The following is a 20,761-nucleotide window of genomic DNA, read 5'->3' on the forward strand; positions in this document are numbered from 1 at the left end:
AGTGATGTACTTGCTGGGGACATGCAGTTTCTTATATGGAAATAATAATCCACATTGAGAAGAGGTCACATGCAGCTAAAGGCTTGGCGTTCTCCAGCTGTAATCTGCAAGTGCACCTAAAAGTCCCTGTGTTTTTCTTTCGAAAGCTGACTCAGGTCAAGTCATGCCATAAATATAGGCTATGTTGAATGAAGGTGGGTCTTTCCTGGTGTTCTTTGCATTGCACCCGAGCTGTTCTGTTTGGAAAGTGTAAAGGTTCTGGATTCTTCCTTACCTGCCAAGTAATCGTTTCCTTGCATTATAATATAAAAATAATGCATTTTCAGCATAGGCTGGCAAATAGTTTTGATTTCACGGGCCTCTGAAAGGTTCTTTGGGGACCCCCATTGGTCCTAGGACCACATTTTAAGGAACACTGCATTATAGAATACAAATATTAGCCGTGTACAGTGGTATTTACGCAATCTAAACTAAACGTTCTTAACATGATGATGATTTAGATAAACCTTTCAAGATGAGAGAAAAGTTTACATCGATGTTAAAGATAATGTCTAAAATGTTCATAAACAAGGTTGCTTGAATCGTACACTTAAAGCTGAGTATAGCATTGACGGACAATTGCAAAATGCATTGAATTATTTTATAATATTAAAAAAGGTTTCTATCTTTGGGCTTAATGCTTAATGCTAAGTGCTATTCACTATTATTTATAAATGTTAAGAAGAAAAAAAGAAAACCAAATTTGAAAAGACATTATGAAAAGATTTCTGAATACTCGCATCAGCTGTAAGTGCAACATCACCTTCCTGAATCTTCATTATAAATTTCATCTCTTTCTCCCTTCTCAGTTTATATGCCAACCATTTCCCTGGTTTATTTGCAAACTCAAAATGTTTCTGTTTTACATATTTTAGCTTTGCCTCTATTTCATAATTTCTTTTCAAATTTGTATATAAAAGATGTTTCACTGGAACAGATTGGTGATTATCTAAGAAGAAAAAAAGAAAACCAAAAGGAAAAAAGAAAAGAAAAAAAGAAAAGAAAAAAAGCAAAAAAAAAGCTGCTTTCTGAAGCAGCTCCTTTTTTTTCTTGGATTCTTTTTCAGTATAAAATCTGTTTCTTTGTCTAAATCTAATTCAAATGGCATCATCTTCATGTTTAGGTAAATGCTGCCTTTCCAATGTAATTTTTGTCAAAGAGAAGAGTTGGTATGGCTTGAAAATGTCTTCCAAATGAAAACGTAGCTGGTGCAATAAGAGTGTTTTCTCCCATGCTCCTGTTGACCTCTTTTGTAATGCAAAGCTGTGTTAACAGAAGTCACCTAAAACCTCATTCCCTTGAAGAAACTTCATGATCTGTTATAGCTTCTCCAACCTGGCACCCTCAACACGCAGCCCTGTTTGTGTTGGTTGGAGGGGATGAGTATGTTAGTTGGTTGAGGTGAGTTGCATTACGACAGCTGTGTCTGGGATATTCCATATTTGCCTGGCTTTTTCTGTTGAGGACAAAATTGGTTAACCTTGGTGCTGAATGTCTTCTGGCTATTTTAGTATTTTATGGAAGAAGGGTGGACAATTATAGATCAAAATCCTTGGCCCTTCCACTTTTCCTTCTTGTCAGTGCCTTTTTGAAGGTTACTGTGTTTGCATTATTTAGAAGAGACTAATTCTTCCCTCAGGAATTTGCAATCTGACCCAGCATGTTTAGGGAATGAAATTGCTGTTACCTGATGGAGCCTGGAGCCCACGTTAACTCTCTGCATCTGGGAAGCAGATGGAAGAGACAACCTTTGGGTACTGATGACTGAATCTCCTCCTAGATTTCTCCCTGATTCAGAGATCTTTGTTTTGCCCAACGCAGGGCTTGTGGCCATGTTTTGAATGAGTTCATGATGCCAAACTAGTAATTAGCTGCTTTCAGACTTTAGCTGGGTTGGCCTGTTTCAGTTCCTTGAGCAGAGCTGTTGGAGCTAAGCTGTTACGCCTCTCAGCTTTCCTTTTCAACATTGAGTACTTTTTTTTGGACATGCTTTCTCTTTTGGTCTATTTGATTTCTAAAAATAAAGGAGACTTAATTGTGGAACAAAGCAGGAGCTCCCTCTGGACACATGTGCAAATCATTCAGTTGAGAATGCTTCAACTGAAAACATTGTTAAGGAGGAGGTATCTGGAGGCAAAGGTAACTCTTATGACGTCAATCAAACAAACCTCTCTCTTTGCGTGGCTTTTATGCAGATGCCTTGCTGGCTGATCTGGAATCCACTACCTCCCACATCTCCAAGAGGCCGGTATTCCTGTCGGAGGAAACCTCTTACTCCTATCCAACTGGAAATCATACCTACCAAGAAGTCTCCGGGCCTCCTCCGGTGCCGCCTCCTCCTTCTACTGAGGCCTTGAACGGGACTGTAAGCATCTCCTTAGACCAATGGTATCCTGTCCTTCCCAGAAATCCTCATCCACAGGTAATTGCTGTTTAGCTATCCCTTTCTCTCCACTTAAATAGAAGAAAACACCTTCTTTGATACTTAACCTGAGCCCAGCACAGCGTCTTCCTTCTGTGCCATGTCGGTGTGCAATTTGATCTGGCCGTGATTGACAGACAGTAGAGCCATCTTTCTCTAAAAATGGCCACAAGGAAGAGAAGTAGATGAGGCTGAAATAGCCTCCTCGGCCCTGTTGCTTTGGTTCCCCCACGCTGTATCACCAGTGGCTTTTAAAAAATGGTCGAAAGCGAAAAGGCATAAAAGCAAAGAAGGGGATGGGGAGGGAACAAAAAGATATATGTGTACTTCATGGCAAACTGTGCATTTCTAGAGGAAATGTATTGGACTTAATTTGCAACCTGTACTTATTTATTTGCAATATTTATTGATTGATTACCTCGATTTATATGGCTGCCCATCTCAAGTTCATGACTGTGGGCGGCTAACGATAATTAAAACTGCATAAAAAACAAAAAAGGCAACAACAGATGTGTAATCTGCAGTCAGGGTAAAAACAAACCCACCAGTAACAAATCAGATACCCCCTTTTCCCTCTTCCACATAGATGTAAACCTAATGAATTTCAGAACTCTGTATAAAACTATTCATAAGTCCCCTGAAAAGCATATCTTCTATAACATCGTTACAATAATGTTGTTAACTCAGTGATTCCTTCGTGGCTGTTTTGCATAAAAGGCTTCATTATTGCTCACAGAGGAGATGTTGGTTCATATTACTGATTGCATTGGCTTGGCTTCTCCTTCAGCCAAACTAAATTGGAGGTTGACCAGACGGAAAGTCTTACTAGGACTTTCCTACTATGAGGACTCCTGGCCTGTAGCTCCTTTAACAGCCAGTCATGAAAACCAAGGTTGGAAGTTGGCTTCTAGATCCAGTCTTGTTTGAAAACTGGCAGGTTTAATGATGATGAATCAACAAAGCTCCAGGAAATTTGAACATTACCCACCTTATGATTCCTGCAATGGGCAGGAGATCAGCAGAGGGATTTCCAAGAACTTTTCCAACTCTTCCATTCTGTGATTCTAGGATTGCCCCAGGCAGCTGGAAATGTAGTTAATGACCGGCCTGTTCCTTGGCTTAGTTGGAAGAAGCCTGCTTTGGCTATAGCTTGTTGAAATGCAGCTGCGTTGACCGGTGAGCAGCTCATTGTGTTCGATATCCGGTGGGGATTTAAATGTTGGCCTCCTCTCTCCACGGACATTAAGGATTTCCTGATCAAGCACAGTCGTGTTCAAACTTTAGCTGGCAGTTGAGAAGTCTGTCTTTTGTGTTTTTTTTTTTCCTGGCCTGTGAAAATAAACCTCAAGTGCCACACCCTTGGAAAATAGTCCCTCCTGGCCTCTTTCTCCGAGTTCGGTCTGATGGCGCAATAGAACGAGGAAGATATTCATCACACATTATGGAGAGAGTGAAGTGTGCCTAGGTAGAACATACACCTCTGAGCTTTAGGAATACAAACCACAAAAAAAAGGAAGGGAAGAATGAATCGCGTTTCCGGAAAGGAGCGGAGGACAATCGTAGGGATCAACAGTTGGTCATTGCTCTGTATCCTGTTTGTTTCACATTCCAAAATTTTGGTCAGGCATGACGACTAAGTAGAAGCCAATTCTCATAATTATCTGGGCTTCTCTTTCTCTCTCTCTCTCTTTTTTTCAAACATATTTTCATTAGAACGTTTCAGTGTAGTGAAAATATAGAAAACAAGAACAAAGATAGAAAATAAGAAATAGAGAAAAAAGAAAGAAGAAAAACAAAAAAACCCCCATACAATCATGTCTTCCGCCCTTCTTTCTATTGAGTAATTATCATCTTAGACTTTACCCCAACCTCTTGTCCTTTTTAATCCCCAAGTCATCAATTCGATTTTTTCTTCTTTCAAAACAAAATCCATACAGTATAAGGTTTCCAGTCTTTCAGAAAAGTATTGGTTTTTTTCTCTGACCAAACTGGTCCGCTTCGCCATTTCTGCAGGTTCAATTACTTTTATAATCCAATCTTCCACTGTTGGTATTTCATTGCTTTTCCAGCTTTATGCATACAATGATCTGGGCTTCTCCATATGAGAAGGCTGTGAGAGGGGCTGGATCTTAAAAAAACAGAATGTCACCACAGAAATATCTGCAAAATCCAATGCTTTTGACAAAATGTGTTGTTGCAATACCAGCTCTGCCTCTTGGGTGCATATGTGTGGTGTCAGGAACATGTGCAAACGGGGGAGATTGCACCCATGTTGGCAGAATGCTGCTTTCATCACTCCCCCAGCCCCCCCCGGGCACTGCTGTGTAAATAGTCGTTTTGTCTTACAATGTGATGATCATATCACTAGCTCTAGAGCAGTGATTTATTTTTTATTTTTATTTATTCATTTATTTATTATTAAATTTATATGCCGCCCATCTCCCCAGAGGATGACTCTGGGCAGCTTACAATTAAAAACCAAGACATTAAAAAGCAATAAAAATATAAATCCCCCCCGATTAAATTACAAATAATGTGATGGCGAACCTTTTGGGCTCCGAGTGTCAAAAATTCAGAAAACACCTAACTTGACTCTGCTGGTGTGTCACATGCACCTCCCCTTGAACAAAAGAGAAACAATTCTTTACATATTCATTTATTTTAAAAAAGTACAGTCCCATCATGCGTATGCTATGTATTATATAAAGAAACATCAAATAATTACAAAAATGAAATATGAATAAAACACACTCAGTTTCTTTGGTAACTCAAACAGGGTTGTTGTCAGGGGTTGGTGAATGCCGGTGTCACCCAAAACGTCATGACGTATCACCTTTGACACGTGTGTCATAGATTCGCCATCACTGCTCTAGAGACTGGTTAGTTCTCTAACCATTGGAGATGTGAGGCTTTGTGAACCAGTGGCCTGAGTCAGCCAATGGGTCTTTGGTTCTCTTCCACAACAGCATTGTTTTTGTTTTCCCAGTCCTCTGGAACATTTTTAAATTAACCAGATTGTGAAATCAAAACAGGCTTAGGTGCAAAAGTTTCAATGAAGTTGTATTGAGCAATTTCATCCAAAACCGAACCAAGTTGTTTCTTCTCAACGGAGGTGAGAAAGTCTACATTAGTTAGAATGAGTTGGGAATTGAAAAAGCCCCACTTTGGGTGTTGGGTTGGATGGAGAAACAGAAGCAATGAAGTGAATGGGCTGCTTTTCATTTTAAAAAGTGCTGGGAAATTTTGCAGAATACGTGGATTGGTCTGGGAGTGTAAGCTGTTAGCTAGGAATTTCTCCTTTGTTATAATCTCATTAACTTTAAAAAACCTGGGTGGGCGGCCACTCATAGACTCTGTTGGTTGGTCTTAAACGGCTGAGTTGGGTCAGGCCTAGGTTAGTACTTGGATGAGGGACCAAGGCTGTAGGGTAGACTGGGAATCACAAAAACATCTTCGAAAAAGGCAGTGGCAAACCTTTTTTCATTGTAGAAGAAAATGATGTGGCTATATTCATGAAGGCAGGAATCAAAAGAAACATTATCTTTTAATGTGATAACTTTAAATGAGTAAGTGGTGCCTCCTAGATCTGATTCATAGTAGGGACAGTAAGGTTGACCTATATAACTTGACCTTTGTGTCAAGTTTAATCACTGTGTTAAGAAAAATAATAGCATTAAAGCTACCACAGTCTTTTTTAGTGCAGGGTAAGTTTGGTCGTCTAGTAGAAATTTTGGCTAATGCTGCCAATGGTCCTAACATATTTAAATAAAATATCCCATTCATTTTTTATAGCCACAGCTCCAGTCTCCTATGTATAGTTCCAGTGCCTCTGTGTCCAGAGAGTGTACCATCTCTCCTTCACGTGCAAGCGACGAAGAACACGTCTACAGGTATTCTATTTCCCCCACCTTTATTACACCTATATTATCTAGCTACTTCACCACTGAGGTTCAGATGGGGTTGGGAAATGCCCCTCATACTGAATGAGAGAGATTGATTCAGTGGCTGCGTTTGAACTCACATCAAGCCACAAGATGGCTTGTTTAGATTTGAGTTAGCATGTTCTAAGCAACCAGCCAACTGTCCTGGGTAAACAAACCACAGTTTATTGCAACATGCAACCAAACCAACATAAGGCAACTTCCTGTATTATCACCATGCATTCACCATCTTTCCCCACATGCATAACTCTTGTTGTTCTTACTTAAAAAACAAACAACATGTGTGATGCCAACAAACCATTGAGGTTAAGGCCTCCTGATGGATAGAACTGTGGTACATGAAAGAAAAAAAAGGAAGGAATGCAATGAACCTGTTTGGTCAGAGCATTGGTGGTTAGGAGTCATCTCAAAATGACTCTGCATTTATCCTCTGAACTCCAGTTTCCCCAACAAGCAGAAGTCTGCAGAACCATCTCCTACCTTGATGAGTTCCTCCTTAGGCAATAACCTGTCAGAACTGGACCGTCTCCTCCTGGAATTGAATGCTGTCCAGCACAATCCCCCACCTGGCAGTCCCACAGGTATGAGGAGCTGGGCTCTAGGGCCAGGATAATACAATTGGGGAGGAGAGGGAGGGAGGAGGAGAGAGAGGGCATGGCCCTGATCCTGAAACTGCTATAATGAGCAGAAGGAATAACCTTGAGGAACAGGAGGAAGAGCTGCAACCAAGACAACAGTTAGATAAAAGAAATTTGAGTCGGGCAGAGATGTAATTTGAGAAAGTGTCTCAGGCTTGACCCTCCCTAGTTCTTAAGAAGATGGAGGGAGGGAGGGAGGGAGGGAGGAAGCACATTCAGACTTGCAAGATTCTGTTACTATAACCTTATAATAAAAGTAGCATTAGCTTTGTGACTTTGGTTTCCTAGTCTGATCTACCTCGGAGGGCTGACAACAGCTGCCTGTCTGGTATGCACCTGTTGTCTCAGTGGAAATGCAATGCCTGAGTGTGGGATGTCTGTTGCAGCTGCTGGAAGCTGCCCAGGAGAATGTGATGAGGAGGAAGGGAGCAAGGAATAGAAATCTAGGACCTGGAAAACATGCCTTGCTTTGATTAGGAAGAAGAAGGCTTTTAGATCACTGTGTTTTTAATCTTTCTGCTCTTTTGATGGGAAACATGCTTCCAAGTCCTGTCTGTGTTCCTTTGCTTGCAAGATGAAACTCCTGGAAGCCCCTCGCGGCCTGGTGGGGCCGGGTCTCACTACACCCTTTTGGAGAACACTACCTCTTTGAATGCACAGCCGACAGCTCCAGTGAAAGACAAGCCCAAGTGGAACGGAGGGCCAGGGATTGAAGAGGTGTGCCCCAGTGTGGAGAGCCTTCTAGACGAACTAGAGAGCTCCGTGCCCAGTCCAGTGTGAGTAGCCACCGAGTGTCTCCCCTTAGAAGGTGCAATGTCAGCAAGTTCTGTTAAGGCTGTGCGGTGTTTTGGATTTGGTCCCAAAAATATTCTTTGGACCGTGCTGGGGGGAAACAGAGCATTTATTGGCCACTCCTTAAATCAGAGATGACCTTTTCTTGGGATTGTATAGCTGCTTTTTGCAGGTGCATGTAATCCCAGGCAAAGATGCAGCTACTTTAAAGAGTTGCAGCCCCGGGCTATATTCATGATCCTGGCCTGCTCCAAAGCATTTGGCTGGAATCCAATGTGCAGGGCTGCACGGCTCTCATTTCTGCTTCTTCAAAGCTGAGGGCTGCTTGCTTAAGAATAGAGGACAGGCAGAAGCTATGGGTCGTGGCTGGGCATCCACAGATTTTGCCAAGAGGAAGAAAGATATAATGAAAAGCAGAGCAAAAGGAATACAAGTCAGCTGGAGGATGAAGGGTGTAATTTGGGTTTTAGAGAGACATCAAACTGGAAGTGAGCTGGGGCTAGTGAGGAAACCAAAGTGACGATTGTTCCAGTGAGCGGAATTCAGGATGAAAGAAATAGAGTTGCGAGAGGAAGTGGAAGATGGAAGAACGTGGCCATCAGCAACATAAGTAACAAAGAGTAAGCAAGAACATTAGTTGATTCAGACAAAAGGAACAGGCTGAAAGCTGTCTGATTTTGGCGACTGAGAAGGGGAGAGATCCAATGAAACAAAGCTAGAAAATTCAAGATTTTTTCATAGAGACAACTATCCCAAATGGGCTTAAAGTCAACCTATATGACTTTGTCCTCTAAGTGCTTTGCAACTACGTCACAGCCTGTCACCGTGTGTCAGAACAAAAACAGTCTGGTTTCAAAGCTGAAAATGGGACTGGTGGGTCCATACATTCCTCTTTCTTTGAATTGTTTCTGTGTGGTGGGTGTCGGCAATCTGAACTGCAGGTTCTACTCAGGCAAGACGATACAGATAAACCACAGGAGGTTGGGATGGAGGACAAGGAAGACGTCTTTTTCTCTGTTCCTGGAAGCAGATAGCAAGTGAATGGTTCTCTCTTGTTTTCTTTCATTAGACCAGCTATCACTGTGAATCAGGGAGAGATGAATAATCCCCAGCGGTTCACCTCCAGCCAGCAACAGACCCGCATATCTGCCTCTTCAGCAACCAGAGAGCTGGATGAGCTCATGGCTTCACTTTCAGACTTCAAGGTGCCCCCTTGTTATCATTTGACACCCTTCCTCTCCTGCTGAGCGATGATGATTGTGTTGGCGCATCCTCACCCTAACCCCTTGCTCACAAATTGGCTTCCAACCAAGATGCGTTGGGTATGTCAGAAATTGCCAGGGGAGCAAACAAAAGAAGTCTAGATTGATCAGGAGTTGTTCTTCCCTCCCTTTCTTTTAAAGCTGTTCATGCTTCCAACTGTGATGAAAGGTTTGGATGGGGAACAAAACAGAGTTAAGAAACCACAAACAAAATATAGGTCCCAGAAACAAGCAGTGGGTGAAGTTGGGTTTTGCTCTTCTGAAACACACCGTGGTGTATTCATGAAAAACACCATGGTTTATTCATTGCCTCCACTTGTTTACACAGCGCATGAAGCCAGAAGCAAGCCACATGATAGCTTTCATGTTGTGTGAACTCCCTCTCCTTGTCCCATAAAATACTTCCAATTTTTGCTGTTTCTGTCATGGAGCTGCAACAACCTGTATTACAGTCCTGGATGTTTTGTTGAGTAACATGACCCAAGTTAATTCTATTTATTTGACAACTGAATTGTCTTTCCAAAGGAAAAAAACATGCATGTTTAAATATTTTATTAATTTCTGATGAATATGCAGAGAAGCTTACCCTCCCTCCAAGAAATCAAAAGAGAAGAGGGAGAAGAGTTGAATTGAAATGCCAGTAAAAAATTCTGAACCAGTGAGGCTATGCAAAATCAGAAAAAAAATATTGATGGAAGAATGCTGCTCAATTATTGATAATCATCTTTTCCCAGAGGATAGTGGTAGACATGAGCTTTTTATCTGCATATGATATGCAACTATAAAAGTCTCAGACTGTGGTTATATAGGCTTTTGGGCTTATTGTTTAATTGCACTATTAGTTATTAATTATTCAAGAATTCCTGAAATCTTGTTCCTGTCCTACTTTTTGAATTGCGATAGTATCTACCTGGGCAGATCTTTAAACTAGCTTGATTTCAGGGGAAAAAATATGCTAAGAAATGGCTGGGTAGAGAAGTTTTTATATTTTCCCTGAGTTCTGTTTCTACCTGTATTCGGTCTTAGCTGCGTAGCAACAAGAGTCTTGCAATTTCCCACTTTGTGCCAAAGTAGAAATTGTCAAAATTTCCAGGAAATGTTAGGGGTCTGGCCTTTTTGTGGTTCAGTAAAAGTCTGTTATAAAGCAATCAGGGTCTAAATGCCCATTTGAATCTGTGGTGATTCAAAAAGACTCTGAAAGCATATTGGTTAGGAAGAAGGTCCTGAAAAAAAGAAATGTGATTGATAAAAAGTAAGATAGAGGATTTCTCTAGTCCAAATGAAATCCTGGTGATGGTTATACAGTTTTATGGACAACACTATTAAACTGGTTTACCACTGTCTTCTTCCAGGACATAGGTAAATAAATAGGTAAGTACGGTAGGTAGGTAGGTAGGTAGATATTTATTTACCTCCTGGTCTAGCCTGTCATCCAAGGACTAACCAGGTCTGAGCTACATACTTTGGGGAGAGCAGGTTGGTTAGGTGCTCTGCTTGCTATGAAAATAGAGGAGGAGGAGGAGGAGGGGGGGGGGATGATTTTGATTTTGATTTTGATTTGTTAACAACTCCAAAGAGGTTCTGGGAGCCTTACAAAATATCAAGTGTATAATGAAAACACAATGAAAAATATAACAAAACATAACTGCCTGGACAAGACTACAACAATAAAGATGACAGGGGCTCTCCAGGCATCCTAACCCCAGGCCTGGGAGCAGAGCCAGCTCTTAAGGGACTTCTGCAATACTTGGAACCATACATATCTCTGGGGGTGCTATTCCAGCGTGCAGGGTCCATGACAAAGAAATCAACAAACCTGAATAGGATTGAGATGTGATTCTAGGTGGGCCTTCTTGGGAAATGTTTCTGCATTTTGATGATCTAAGTATACTTTAGGCTTATAGCCTAAGTCCCATTGAGTTCAGTGAGGATTGTCCCTTTTGTCACCAACTGATGCACACAGCCTAAACGATGTGCCCCAAAGTTAAGGAGAGAGTCAAGAGAACCATATGTCTATTTGAAACATCTCAGCTTTATGGTTAGCAGTGTCATATCTTCAACCTCCCTGGTGACTTTTGAAGGATCATCCTCCTTCATTTTAACCTCTCCAGAGCTCCACACCAAGGAGCTGCAACCTAGGAAGAAGGTAGTGGAAAGGAAGCAGAAACCTTCTCCCCTTCCCCACTCCATTCCTTCTCGACCTAAATTCAGGCACAAGGTAACGCCTCCACTGAGATGGAGATGAAGGATTAGGAGGACCAGACAGGGGAACATTCTGCCAAGTCTTGTCTGAGGATCAGTTCCCATTAAAAGAATTGGTGGGTGGGGGGAGAGAGAGAAGGAAAGTCAGGAATGGAGAGATGCAGGGAACCCAGGCCCAGAGTGAGTTAGGGGGAGCTCAGAATCAGAAACAGGAGTAGAAAATGCAACATCCAGAGCAGTGTTTCCTAGCATTGGCCATTTCCAGGTGCCCAGACTTCAGATCTCAGAATTCCAAAGCCAGCATGGCCATTGATGAGAATTCTGGGATTTAAAGTCCACACACTTGGGAGTTGCCAAGGTTGGGAAACGCTGATCTAGAGACACAAACACACAGGAGATCCAGGGAACAGACACACACAAAGTATTCAGGAGAAATGTAGAGAAGGAAGCCAAACAAAGATTTACTATAGAGATGGGGAGACCGTTTGATTGACCACAACGGTAGCAGAGTAACTTGCACTCTGCTAAATAGCTTTTCTGTAGGTTTCTTAGATAGCATTGTTCTCTGTGTAGAGAGGCCCTAGTGGCTAAAAATCAGGAGTCTAGTATACCTTTTTTGATTAACTAATTGTATTAAAAGGCATCAGCTTTCATCCTACCAGACTCCTAATTTGAAGAAAAGGAAGCAGGTTCAGCTGAGGAATGTTCACTAAGAAGGTGGACTATGACCTTGTAGAACATAGTGACTCATTACTATGGTAATGATGGCAAAGTGCCCAAGGGAAGGGTGACTTGCTTCGGTCTTGCATAGTAGAAATAAACAGAAAACCTGTTCCCCATGTAGATATTTATTGTGTGAAGAGCATTTTTATCTTGACCTTTGGCTAAAATATTTGGCCCTTTGTCCAGTGCTGACCATTGGCCAGTGAAGCAGAAGCCACTTGAATGAATTGCAGCTCCATGTCTTTTTCCCTGACATGCTTTGGGATTCACTCCCATTACAGATGGTTAAATTTTGCATGTGGTTATTTGCAGTACAAAGATTACTCTAACGAAAGACTTAAATCTTAATTGAGCTTTGGTCCCAATTCTGCTGTTGGCAGTCCTTTCTCAACCCAACCGTGAGAGCTGGGGATTGAAAAATAAAAATCCCAACTTGTTTGGAGGATGTTGAATTGAGCCAAATTCTGTATAAACTAATTCTCTATATTCGCTTGCTTGTCAAGTGGCACTCTCCTCCTTCTTTAATGTGCTATTAATTTAGCGCAGGCTGTTGTGCAAGAGATATTGTGAATAAGTCAGGGACACTTGTGGCAAGAAAAATGTTAAGTGGAGGGCAAAGTTTGGTTACAGCTGTGTGAGGAGCACTGCAGTTTTACTTGCTTGCTTTGGTTCTCTTCTTTTGAGTAAAGGAGGCATTATTTGTTCTAAACTATTGGCCCTCTTTGGACAAGTGATTCTGAGTCTTATTTCTTGGCCTTAAAGGTGGGCTCTTGGCTAGGAGATGATGGATGGATGGATGGATGGATGGATGGATGGATGGATGGATGGATGGGCGGGCGGGCGGGCGGGCGGACAGACAGACAGACAGACAGACGAATAGACGAATAGATGAATAGATGGATAGGAGATAGATTGATAGAAGATAGATGGATAGGATGAATAGATAGGAAATAGATGGATAGGGGATGGATGGATAGATGGATAGATATAGATGGATAGGAGATGGATGGATAGCTAGATGGACGGATAGATAGATGGATAGGAGATAGGTGGATGGATAGGAGATGGAGATGGATGGATAGTTAGGACATAGGTGGATAGGAGATGGATGGATGGATGGATGGATGGATGGATGGATGGATGGATGGATAGATGGATAGATGGATAGATGGATAGATAGGAAATAGTAGTCTCCCACTATTGTCTTTTACTGGCGCACTGGAATCTGGACTGTTTGATTTAATCTGTAACACTGTTTATATTCTACCTTAAAAAAAAAACAGGGTGCCCCTTTAACCACATTATTTACCAGGAAAAGCTGCAATCCCTTTCTCCATATAAATCATAATCATAATCATGACGTCCAATTCACAGCAACTCTGGGATTATGTAGATTATGTAAATTATATAGATTAAGACAAAATCAGTCTCTCTCCTTGCATTTTACATAAACATATTCTTAAACACTGGGATTTCCCCACCCCCACCCCACCCCGGGACCTTTCTCAAGTATAAGCTGGAAGCTTTAAGTACTTTGGTACTCCAAAGGGGCCGAAACTTGAATTGTTGCTGATGATGAAAGCAGAGACATGCAAAAACATGAACTGCAATTCTCAGAATCTCCTTTTGCTGAGATGATGCAGATCCTAGCAAATGCCTAACTCTCATTAAAGAAAAGGAATCAAGGATGATTCTTCTGTCCCCAAGTAAAGGGCCTTCATGGGTCTCCCTCAAGTATTATGTTCCTGAGAAGTTGAGAATGTGGATTCTTTTTTTAATGGTTCAAAACAGAGCAGAACTGTTTGGTTCAAAGAGATGTGTCTCTGGTGCAGAATCCTTCTCTTTCCTGCCAGACTAAGCTTCATGAGGACTGAGGAGGGGGAGACAAACCTCAGTTGCAGATTCACCAGCCTCTTGCTTGCTTGTTGAAGCAGCAAAGCATAATGTGTGGGGCGGTTTGAAGAAGTTCATGGTTTGCAAGTCCATGAGTTATATTCTGGTATAACTGGGGAATCTATTGTATAAGAAGGAGAAGGGAGCAAGATTTGTGAGTAGGCTGCTGTCAGGAATGATTTAGATCTTTTAATTTTTTTTCCTGAGGCTTCTTTGCTTTTAATTAACTTGGACAACTATAATGCAGGGACCTCTTATTTTTCTGTCACTTTTTTCTTTTTTCTCCTCTTCCTTCAATCCTGTTTCCATCTTTTCTCCCATCTTTCTTTTTCCCCTCTCTTCCCCTTCCTTCTTTCCACCTTCCTTTCTCTTTCTTTCAGACCAGTTCCACAATATCACTGACCTCTGAGCCTTCCCTGCAGCTATCTTCTGGACCAACTGACTCAGCTCCATCTTATATGCTTCCTCCTATGGGTCCCCCAATTTCTTTAAAGCAACAACAGGCAAAATATGATGGGTGTGACTCGGGTTCCCGGGCCCCTCTTCAGCTGGAGGTCCTTCACATTGATGAGAAAAGCAGTGCTTTAGTGGTGGCTTCGATTCCAGAGTGCTCTCCCACCACCTTGCATCATCACTCGTCTGGACCTTGGACAAAGCCCCCACTTGCCAAAGCTTCTGGCACTCTCACAACCTCAGATGGACTGAGCAAAACCACTCCTGGCAGGTCACTTCTCTTCTTTTCTGAGGTGGAGCCATTGTCTGTTTGCGCTAATGGTGCAGGAATTCCGAATCAGAGACCTGTGGAACCAGAAGAACCTCGGAGGGGGAAGCAGAAAAGTGAAGTCAAGGATACTGTTGCTTTGGTTTCGAGCAGGGTGGAAATACCAGCCCTCCAAGAATTGGAACAGGGAGCTGCATTTCAGCTAAAAGCTCCTGTTTTCAAGGATAATGGACTTAGGACCATTGGTTACACCAGGCAAAGCAATTCAGAAACATCTCTGTTTACACCAAGAACGTCCCCCAAGAAAGATCATGTTGTGTCAGCAGTATGCAGACCAGATCTTTTTAATGTAGAAAGATGGGAGAGCTTTCCAGGCACCAAAGGGCAGCTGGGCTGGGCTGTGCAGCAGGGCTCCAACCAGAGGACTGAAATCCGAGATCCAGTGAGGGCAAACAGCTGCCCTGATGTTGCTGAGAGGGGATCCAGAAAGAACAGCCTTCTGAATGGTGTCACAGGACGGTGGAACGAGCCAGCTTCCAGCTTGGCAGCTGCTCCAAAGCCTGCCAAAAATGTCTGGGAAGAGGAATTAGACATTGATCCTAAAATTCCTGTGGAGAGAATTTCCACATCAAGCCAGGCAGGCATTAGAATGAATGAGGAGAGGAGTGGGCTGTTGGCCAGATGGAAGGAATGTCTTCATACTGCTTCTAGTTTGGCTGTGCATGAAATGTGCTTTGGGGTTTTCTGCTGGATTTCGCTAGGTTGCATGCTTTTCCAAGGTAGACACCACAAGCTTCTGGGTGTAGGACTTGGTTGTTGGCAAACTGTTGCTCTTAATATGTTTTGGGCCTTTGAGTTGTGAAAGTGGAACGCTCCCTGGGATTGCTCTTGGTGGAGAGAAATGTAACGGCCTGGAGGAATAGAACAATAGACAATAAGGATAGGACTCACCTCCAGATCATTGTTCTGTAGACCAGTGTTTCTCAACCTCAACAACTTTAAGATGTGTGCACAAATCTCAGAACTCTCCAGCCACACATCTTAAAGTTGCTGAGGTTGAGAAAGACTGCTGTAGACTGATGTAGAGAGACATTGCCTGCCGAAGTTCATACTACAGGAAATGCTTGTTTCTTAGGTCTATGGTTGTCTTGATGCTGCAGTACATGCTACTGCTGTTGCTCTCCTACAAGCAATACCTCCATGTTTTCATACTTGGGTTTCCCTCTGAATTCATGAATCCTGAAAAGGCTGTCCGTTGATTGTGGTGGTTTTAAGGGTTTTCTAACCCCCGACAAAGCGTCTGCTGTTATATTCGGCCAACTGAGCTGAGTTTTTGTGTTTGGGTGATGTGGCTGGCATTGGAGAGCTTTTCTAATGATGGATCGGCTGCTTGTGGATGTACCAAAATGACTATCCCCCAGCTGAGGAAGGAATGACTTCAGCTTTTCCTGTTTGTGTCCACTAACCATGTTGAACTTGAAGACCATGCATTCTGTGCTGTTCGGTTAAAGGGGGAACTTACTGAACCTGACATTTTCCTCCCATTAAGATCAAATCTGTAATCAGGAAAACAAAAGAGATCTCCAACGTGCATCCAATGTGCCGTGATCTCTCACCGAGACGCAAGCTGGGCCCAGTCATCTTCCATAAAAACGTCTCCCAAGACCGCCTGATAGAGGAGCTGCAAGACAGGCTGGGCATCAGCAAAGCAGAGCAGGAGGAATGGCAGCGAAGCCCGGAAGACTGGCTGACCGAGGGGGTCATCATTACCTCCAGGCCTCAGAAGAAGGAGAAAGATGGTAGTCAACAAATAGAAAAGGTAGAAAGAAACAGTTTTCGTTCCCACCACATCACAGGGAGGTCTGAAGGAGTCTTCCAGTTGGTAGGACGAAAATAGTTCTTGGTCACTTATGGCAGAGCACCTCTTGATAGTTCCAGAAAAAGCATTTCCATTCCTGGCAGCAGATGAATCCTCTCTCTTCTTGGTCATCCCTACAGCAGAGGAAACCAAAACAATTGTCTAAGCTGCACCATTCGTGCTTCACCCATAAGAATCCTGGCAGTCAATTTGAAAGTTAGGCTAGAGGTCCCTAACCTGGGCATTGAGAGAGCAGATGAACACTGTGATGCAGCTTCTGAAATGAGAGAAATGCAGATGCTGTCTTTATTGTGTGTCAAAATAAGGATCTATCCCTTATACAATTGTGGGCATTAATGTTCTGCTGGACACCAGAAAAGCACAATGGAATTCAAGATAAGCTTTTTTTCCTGGTTGATTACTAGTAAGTAAAAGAGATGGGGAGCTTTCCTTCTGCTCTCTAACTGGTTATTTCAATCATTTGTAATTGTAGGCTTAGTTTGTTGGATTCCCGTACAATTTGGCTTGTAATCTGTACTCCTCTGGACTATTTTCATCTATAATGGATTTGAGATCCCCATCATGGACCAGTTATAGGTCAGTTCCTTAGAAATTGAAACCTCAGATGTAGAATGAGGCCTCCTGGATTTTTCCAAGCAAAACCTTTGATTGCCGCTTTCTTGGATGATATGCCTAGCATCATTTGATAGCTTTTTAAGGCCCTTTCACCCAGTTGGGGGCACAAGGGGCTTAAACAGATGAAAGCCTACAAAGGTGCCTGCTTTCCCACTTGCTTCTACTTGGAGGTGCCTCTAGTAGTAGTTGTTCCATTTTTGCTACTTTTGCGTTTCGATGGAAGTTTTATGTCCTGCGAGGTCCGGTTGCCAGTACTATTGCCTTACATCAGCTTTCTCCAACCTGTTGCCCTCCAGAGGGGTAGATTTCAACTCTCAGAATCTCCCAGCCTTCATGACCATTGGTGAGAATTCTGGGAGTTGACATCTACCCTTTGGGAAATGCCCAGGTTGGAGAAGGTTGTCCTATGTTATCTTCTTCTGGTACATTCAAGTTTTTCTGAGCAAGATGTCTTTGGACTGTTCATGTTTCTTCCTGCTTTTTTCTTAGGTTATTATTCCTGCTACGTCACCTCTCCCTCTGAGAAGAACAATCTCTGTCCCACCTTCTCCTCCACTGCAGCTTCCTAAAGATGTCTCAAAGGCAGCCTCTGTCAAAGCCACTCTTGGCTCTTCTCTCCCACCTGCTCCACCACCACCACCTCCCCTGCCCCTGCCCCCATCGCCCCATATCCCTCAGCTGCGGTATGTGCCATCTGCCCATCCGACTCAGCCTCCGCTCCAGTGGGAAATGCTGTTGGAAGAAGGTCCCACCCATCAGGCATCGATTCCCACACAGCCCATAGGAACGGTGCCTTCCTCCAAAATGATGGTGTCGGTTAGCTGTCAGACAGAGGAAGATTCCTTCTCCCCACCACAGCAGGCATGGTCTCCCTTTGATGTTATCCTGCTTCATTAGAATAAGGCTTTCACTGATCCTAACTCAGAGGGAAGAGCAACTGGGACATCACTGAGTTCAGTTTCCATCGCGAAACTAAGTCTGTGTAAATACGGACTCCAGGCTTTCCTGACCTGGTGTCCTTCAGATGTGGGAACTTTAACTCCCAGAAGTCTCTACAATGGCAATGCTGGCTAGGGAACTTTAGGAACTGAAATCCAGAGTGCGCCCCGTTGAGGAAGATTGTGTGCAGAATCTGAGGTGCTATGGTGGGAAAGTCCGTGGCATGTGTTGGGTTGGGTACAGCCTAGCATTCCATAATTCGACCAGAATAATTGGTCCAAGAATTAATTAGACCATTGTAAAATATAAGGAGGAATATGTCTTTAGCTCAAAAGTCCCATTGCTGAAGACTGCTTGGCTGGGATTTGTGGTGACATTGGATGTGAGTTTGTAGAAGCTCTGCATGTTATGCTAGACAGTAATTGTTAGGCTCAAAAATCACCCTAGATGTGAAGGAAGAATCCGAACTCTTTCTGGCTGTCCGAAGCCTTCGGGATTTTGTGCTGCAGAAGCATCCAGGGGCTCCATGGTTCAATATACAGCTTGTCTCCTTCCTCTCCATTCTAGCTCCACTTAGAAAAGTCTGTAGCTTGAATGATTGATTGATTGATTATGTGCCATCGAGCAGTTTTTGTCTCCTAGCGACCCCATAATAGATGTATAGCTAGCCCAGCTTATATCTAAGGTAGATGTGTACATCCAGAGGGTCAGAGCTGCAGTGCCCCCAGGATTTTGCTTTTGGAGGTTCCAGAAGTTTTGACCAAATTGCCATGTTCAACATGGCGGAAGGGAAAATGACTGGAGAGTTAACACAGGTGTTTTATTTTCATTGAAAGCAGATGCAAGTGAAGTCAAATCAAACCTGTAGTTCTGGTTCAGTCTAAAATGGCCAGAAAAAATTGGGAATAACTTTTCTATAACTCACACATCTTTGTAAAGTTGTTACGGGAAATCCTTTATTTTAGATGCAGAATAAGATCCAGGTTTTGCACTCAGAATCCACTCCCCCCTGAAAAAAATATGTTTTTAAAGTAGGCATGGAATTCAGGAGTTTCTTAAATTCAACAATCTATTCAGCTTTTTAAAATGGTTACAGCTCATTATGAATTGTACTTTTCAGGTCCCTCCTATTCCATCTTTGGACCACGTTCTTGCTACTCGCCCACCCACTCCTGAGAAGGCAGGACCTTTGCTTTAATTCCTGCTCCAGCATGTTGAGTGGAAAACATTTCTTTGGCAAAGATGTGGATCTTGCATGGAGTTTCGAGTTGTTTGTAGAAATGCAGTTTGCTGTGTTTTTCTAAGACTCAGTCTGTTTTGTTGCAAGCTTAAAAGAAGTGGTCGGCTTCTTAAACTTAGCATGAGTTTGGAGGGCTTATGGCATGACCATCTTGAGGACGTGGAGAGTTTTGTGGCTGGAGAAAGGGAGAGAAGGCAACAGACATTCAGCACCTGAACCAATAAAACTTCAAATTACGTGCCAAGCACTTAAATTGCTAGTGACCTATGAGAAGTGAAAGTTATTATAATCCAAGTGGCGTAGCTGTACAAAGGATGGCTTATGAATCCTACAGACCTGTGTGATTCCTGCCTCCAAGGGATGAGAATAACATGGTCAAAAGATGCTGGTGGAGTCAGAGAGGACTCTCAAAGGCTCAGAAAGGGGGTGGGGGCCTGAAAGGTTACAGGTTGTCCATTCTTATTATAAAGCGTGCCATGAGATCATGTAACTTTGCTTTATGCATTAATTTGTCTGAAGGCTCTTCTACACAGAACTTTTGTGATAGTTTGGAATCAGCTTCTGATCTACCCTTGGTTATGTCAGATTTACCAAGAGGCTGAGTTCATCGGTTGCTAGTGTTGCTGTGGGCATATACCAAATCACAGCAAAGCTTGTCTTCTTTTTTTGAAGCAACTGTGTAACTACGAGCAATCTACCCCCTCCCCAAATTGGCTGGAACTTTTCCTTCCCTCTTTTCTCTGGCCTCAATGCATTTCAGAATTGCTTCACTGTGCTTTGAGGGGTTGAGGAGTGGAAATGATGGTGGAAACCCTGTGGTGTGGAGGTGCTTTGAAAATTGTCTGTGCTTGCAGATGCTTAGGGTATTGATCCTCTTCTTAGGAAGACCATTCTGACAAAGTTGTTGGCAACCACCCATTCTGTCCTCAAGTGTGATCCTTTGCCAGCTTCTGCAGTTGCGTCAACAGTTCCAGGATCCATGAATGGAAATTCAGAACAGCTTGTTGAAGTTCCATGGGGAGAAGGACTCTGTGGCAGGTTTTACCTTACCATCTCTGCTTGGGTCTCTCCTTTAGTTTATGTCCCAGGGAAAAGGTGGTGGCAGCTATCCGTCTTCCACTCCTCCGAAGCCTGGCAGCCAGTTGGACAGCATGCTTGGAAGCCTCCAGTCTGACTTGAACAAACTTGGGGTAGCAACAGTTGCCAAAGGTGTGTGTGGAGCCTGCAAGAAGCCAATTGCTGGACAGGTGAGCCTCAGGGAGAACACCCCCTGCTCCTCTAAGGAGAACTTCAGCTCCATTGTTGAGAGCCAGTTTGGTGTAGTGATGAAGCACTAGACTAGAAACCAAGAGTCCATGAGTTCTGCTCCTCCCTTAGGCATGAGAGCTAGCTGGGTGGCTGTGGGCCAGTCCCTCTCTCTCAACCCAACCCACTTCATGGGGTGGTTGTTGGGAA

At 43.0% G+C, this 20,761-nt stretch overlaps 1 protein-coding gene across 3 annotated transcripts in view; it reads left to right on the plus strand.

Moving 5' to 3' along the window:
- PXN (paxillin) overlaps positions 1-20,761 on the plus strand; it is a 65,884-nt gene that overhangs the window by 37,436 nt on the left and 7,687 nt on the right. The window contains exons 2-11 of one of the 3 annotated variants that reach the window (XM_088143223.1): positions 2,235-2,461; positions 6,254-6,351; positions 6,844-6,983; positions 7,615-7,816; positions 8,902-9,037; positions 14,293-15,270; positions 16,183-16,452; positions 17,617-17,988; positions 19,187-19,246; positions 20,383-20,553. In XM_088143223.1, the coding sequence (XP_087999349.1) occupies positions 2,235-2,461; positions 6,254-6,351; positions 6,844-6,983; positions 7,615-7,816; positions 8,902-9,037; positions 14,293-15,270; positions 16,183-16,452; positions 17,617-17,988; positions 19,187-19,246; positions 20,383-20,553 (2,654 nt within the window). The remainder of the gene's footprint in view (positions 1-2,234; positions 2,462-6,253; positions 6,352-6,843; positions 6,984-7,614; positions 7,817-8,901; positions 9,038-14,292; positions 15,271-16,182; positions 16,453-17,616; positions 17,989-19,186; positions 19,247-20,382; positions 20,554-20,761) is intronic. The other 2 variants (XM_088143221.1, XM_088143222.1) reach the window with 2 other exon arrangements.

This window comes from Python bivittatus, unplaced genomic scaffold (assembly GCF_059951505.1).
Source record: "Python bivittatus isolate LINGU-HERP-01145 unplaced genomic scaffold, Pbiv_v1 ctg000280_np1212, whole genome shotgun sequence".
In the NCBI taxonomy this organism is placed as follows: Eukaryota; Metazoa; Chordata; class Lepidosauria; order Squamata; family Pythonidae; genus Python; species Python bivittatus.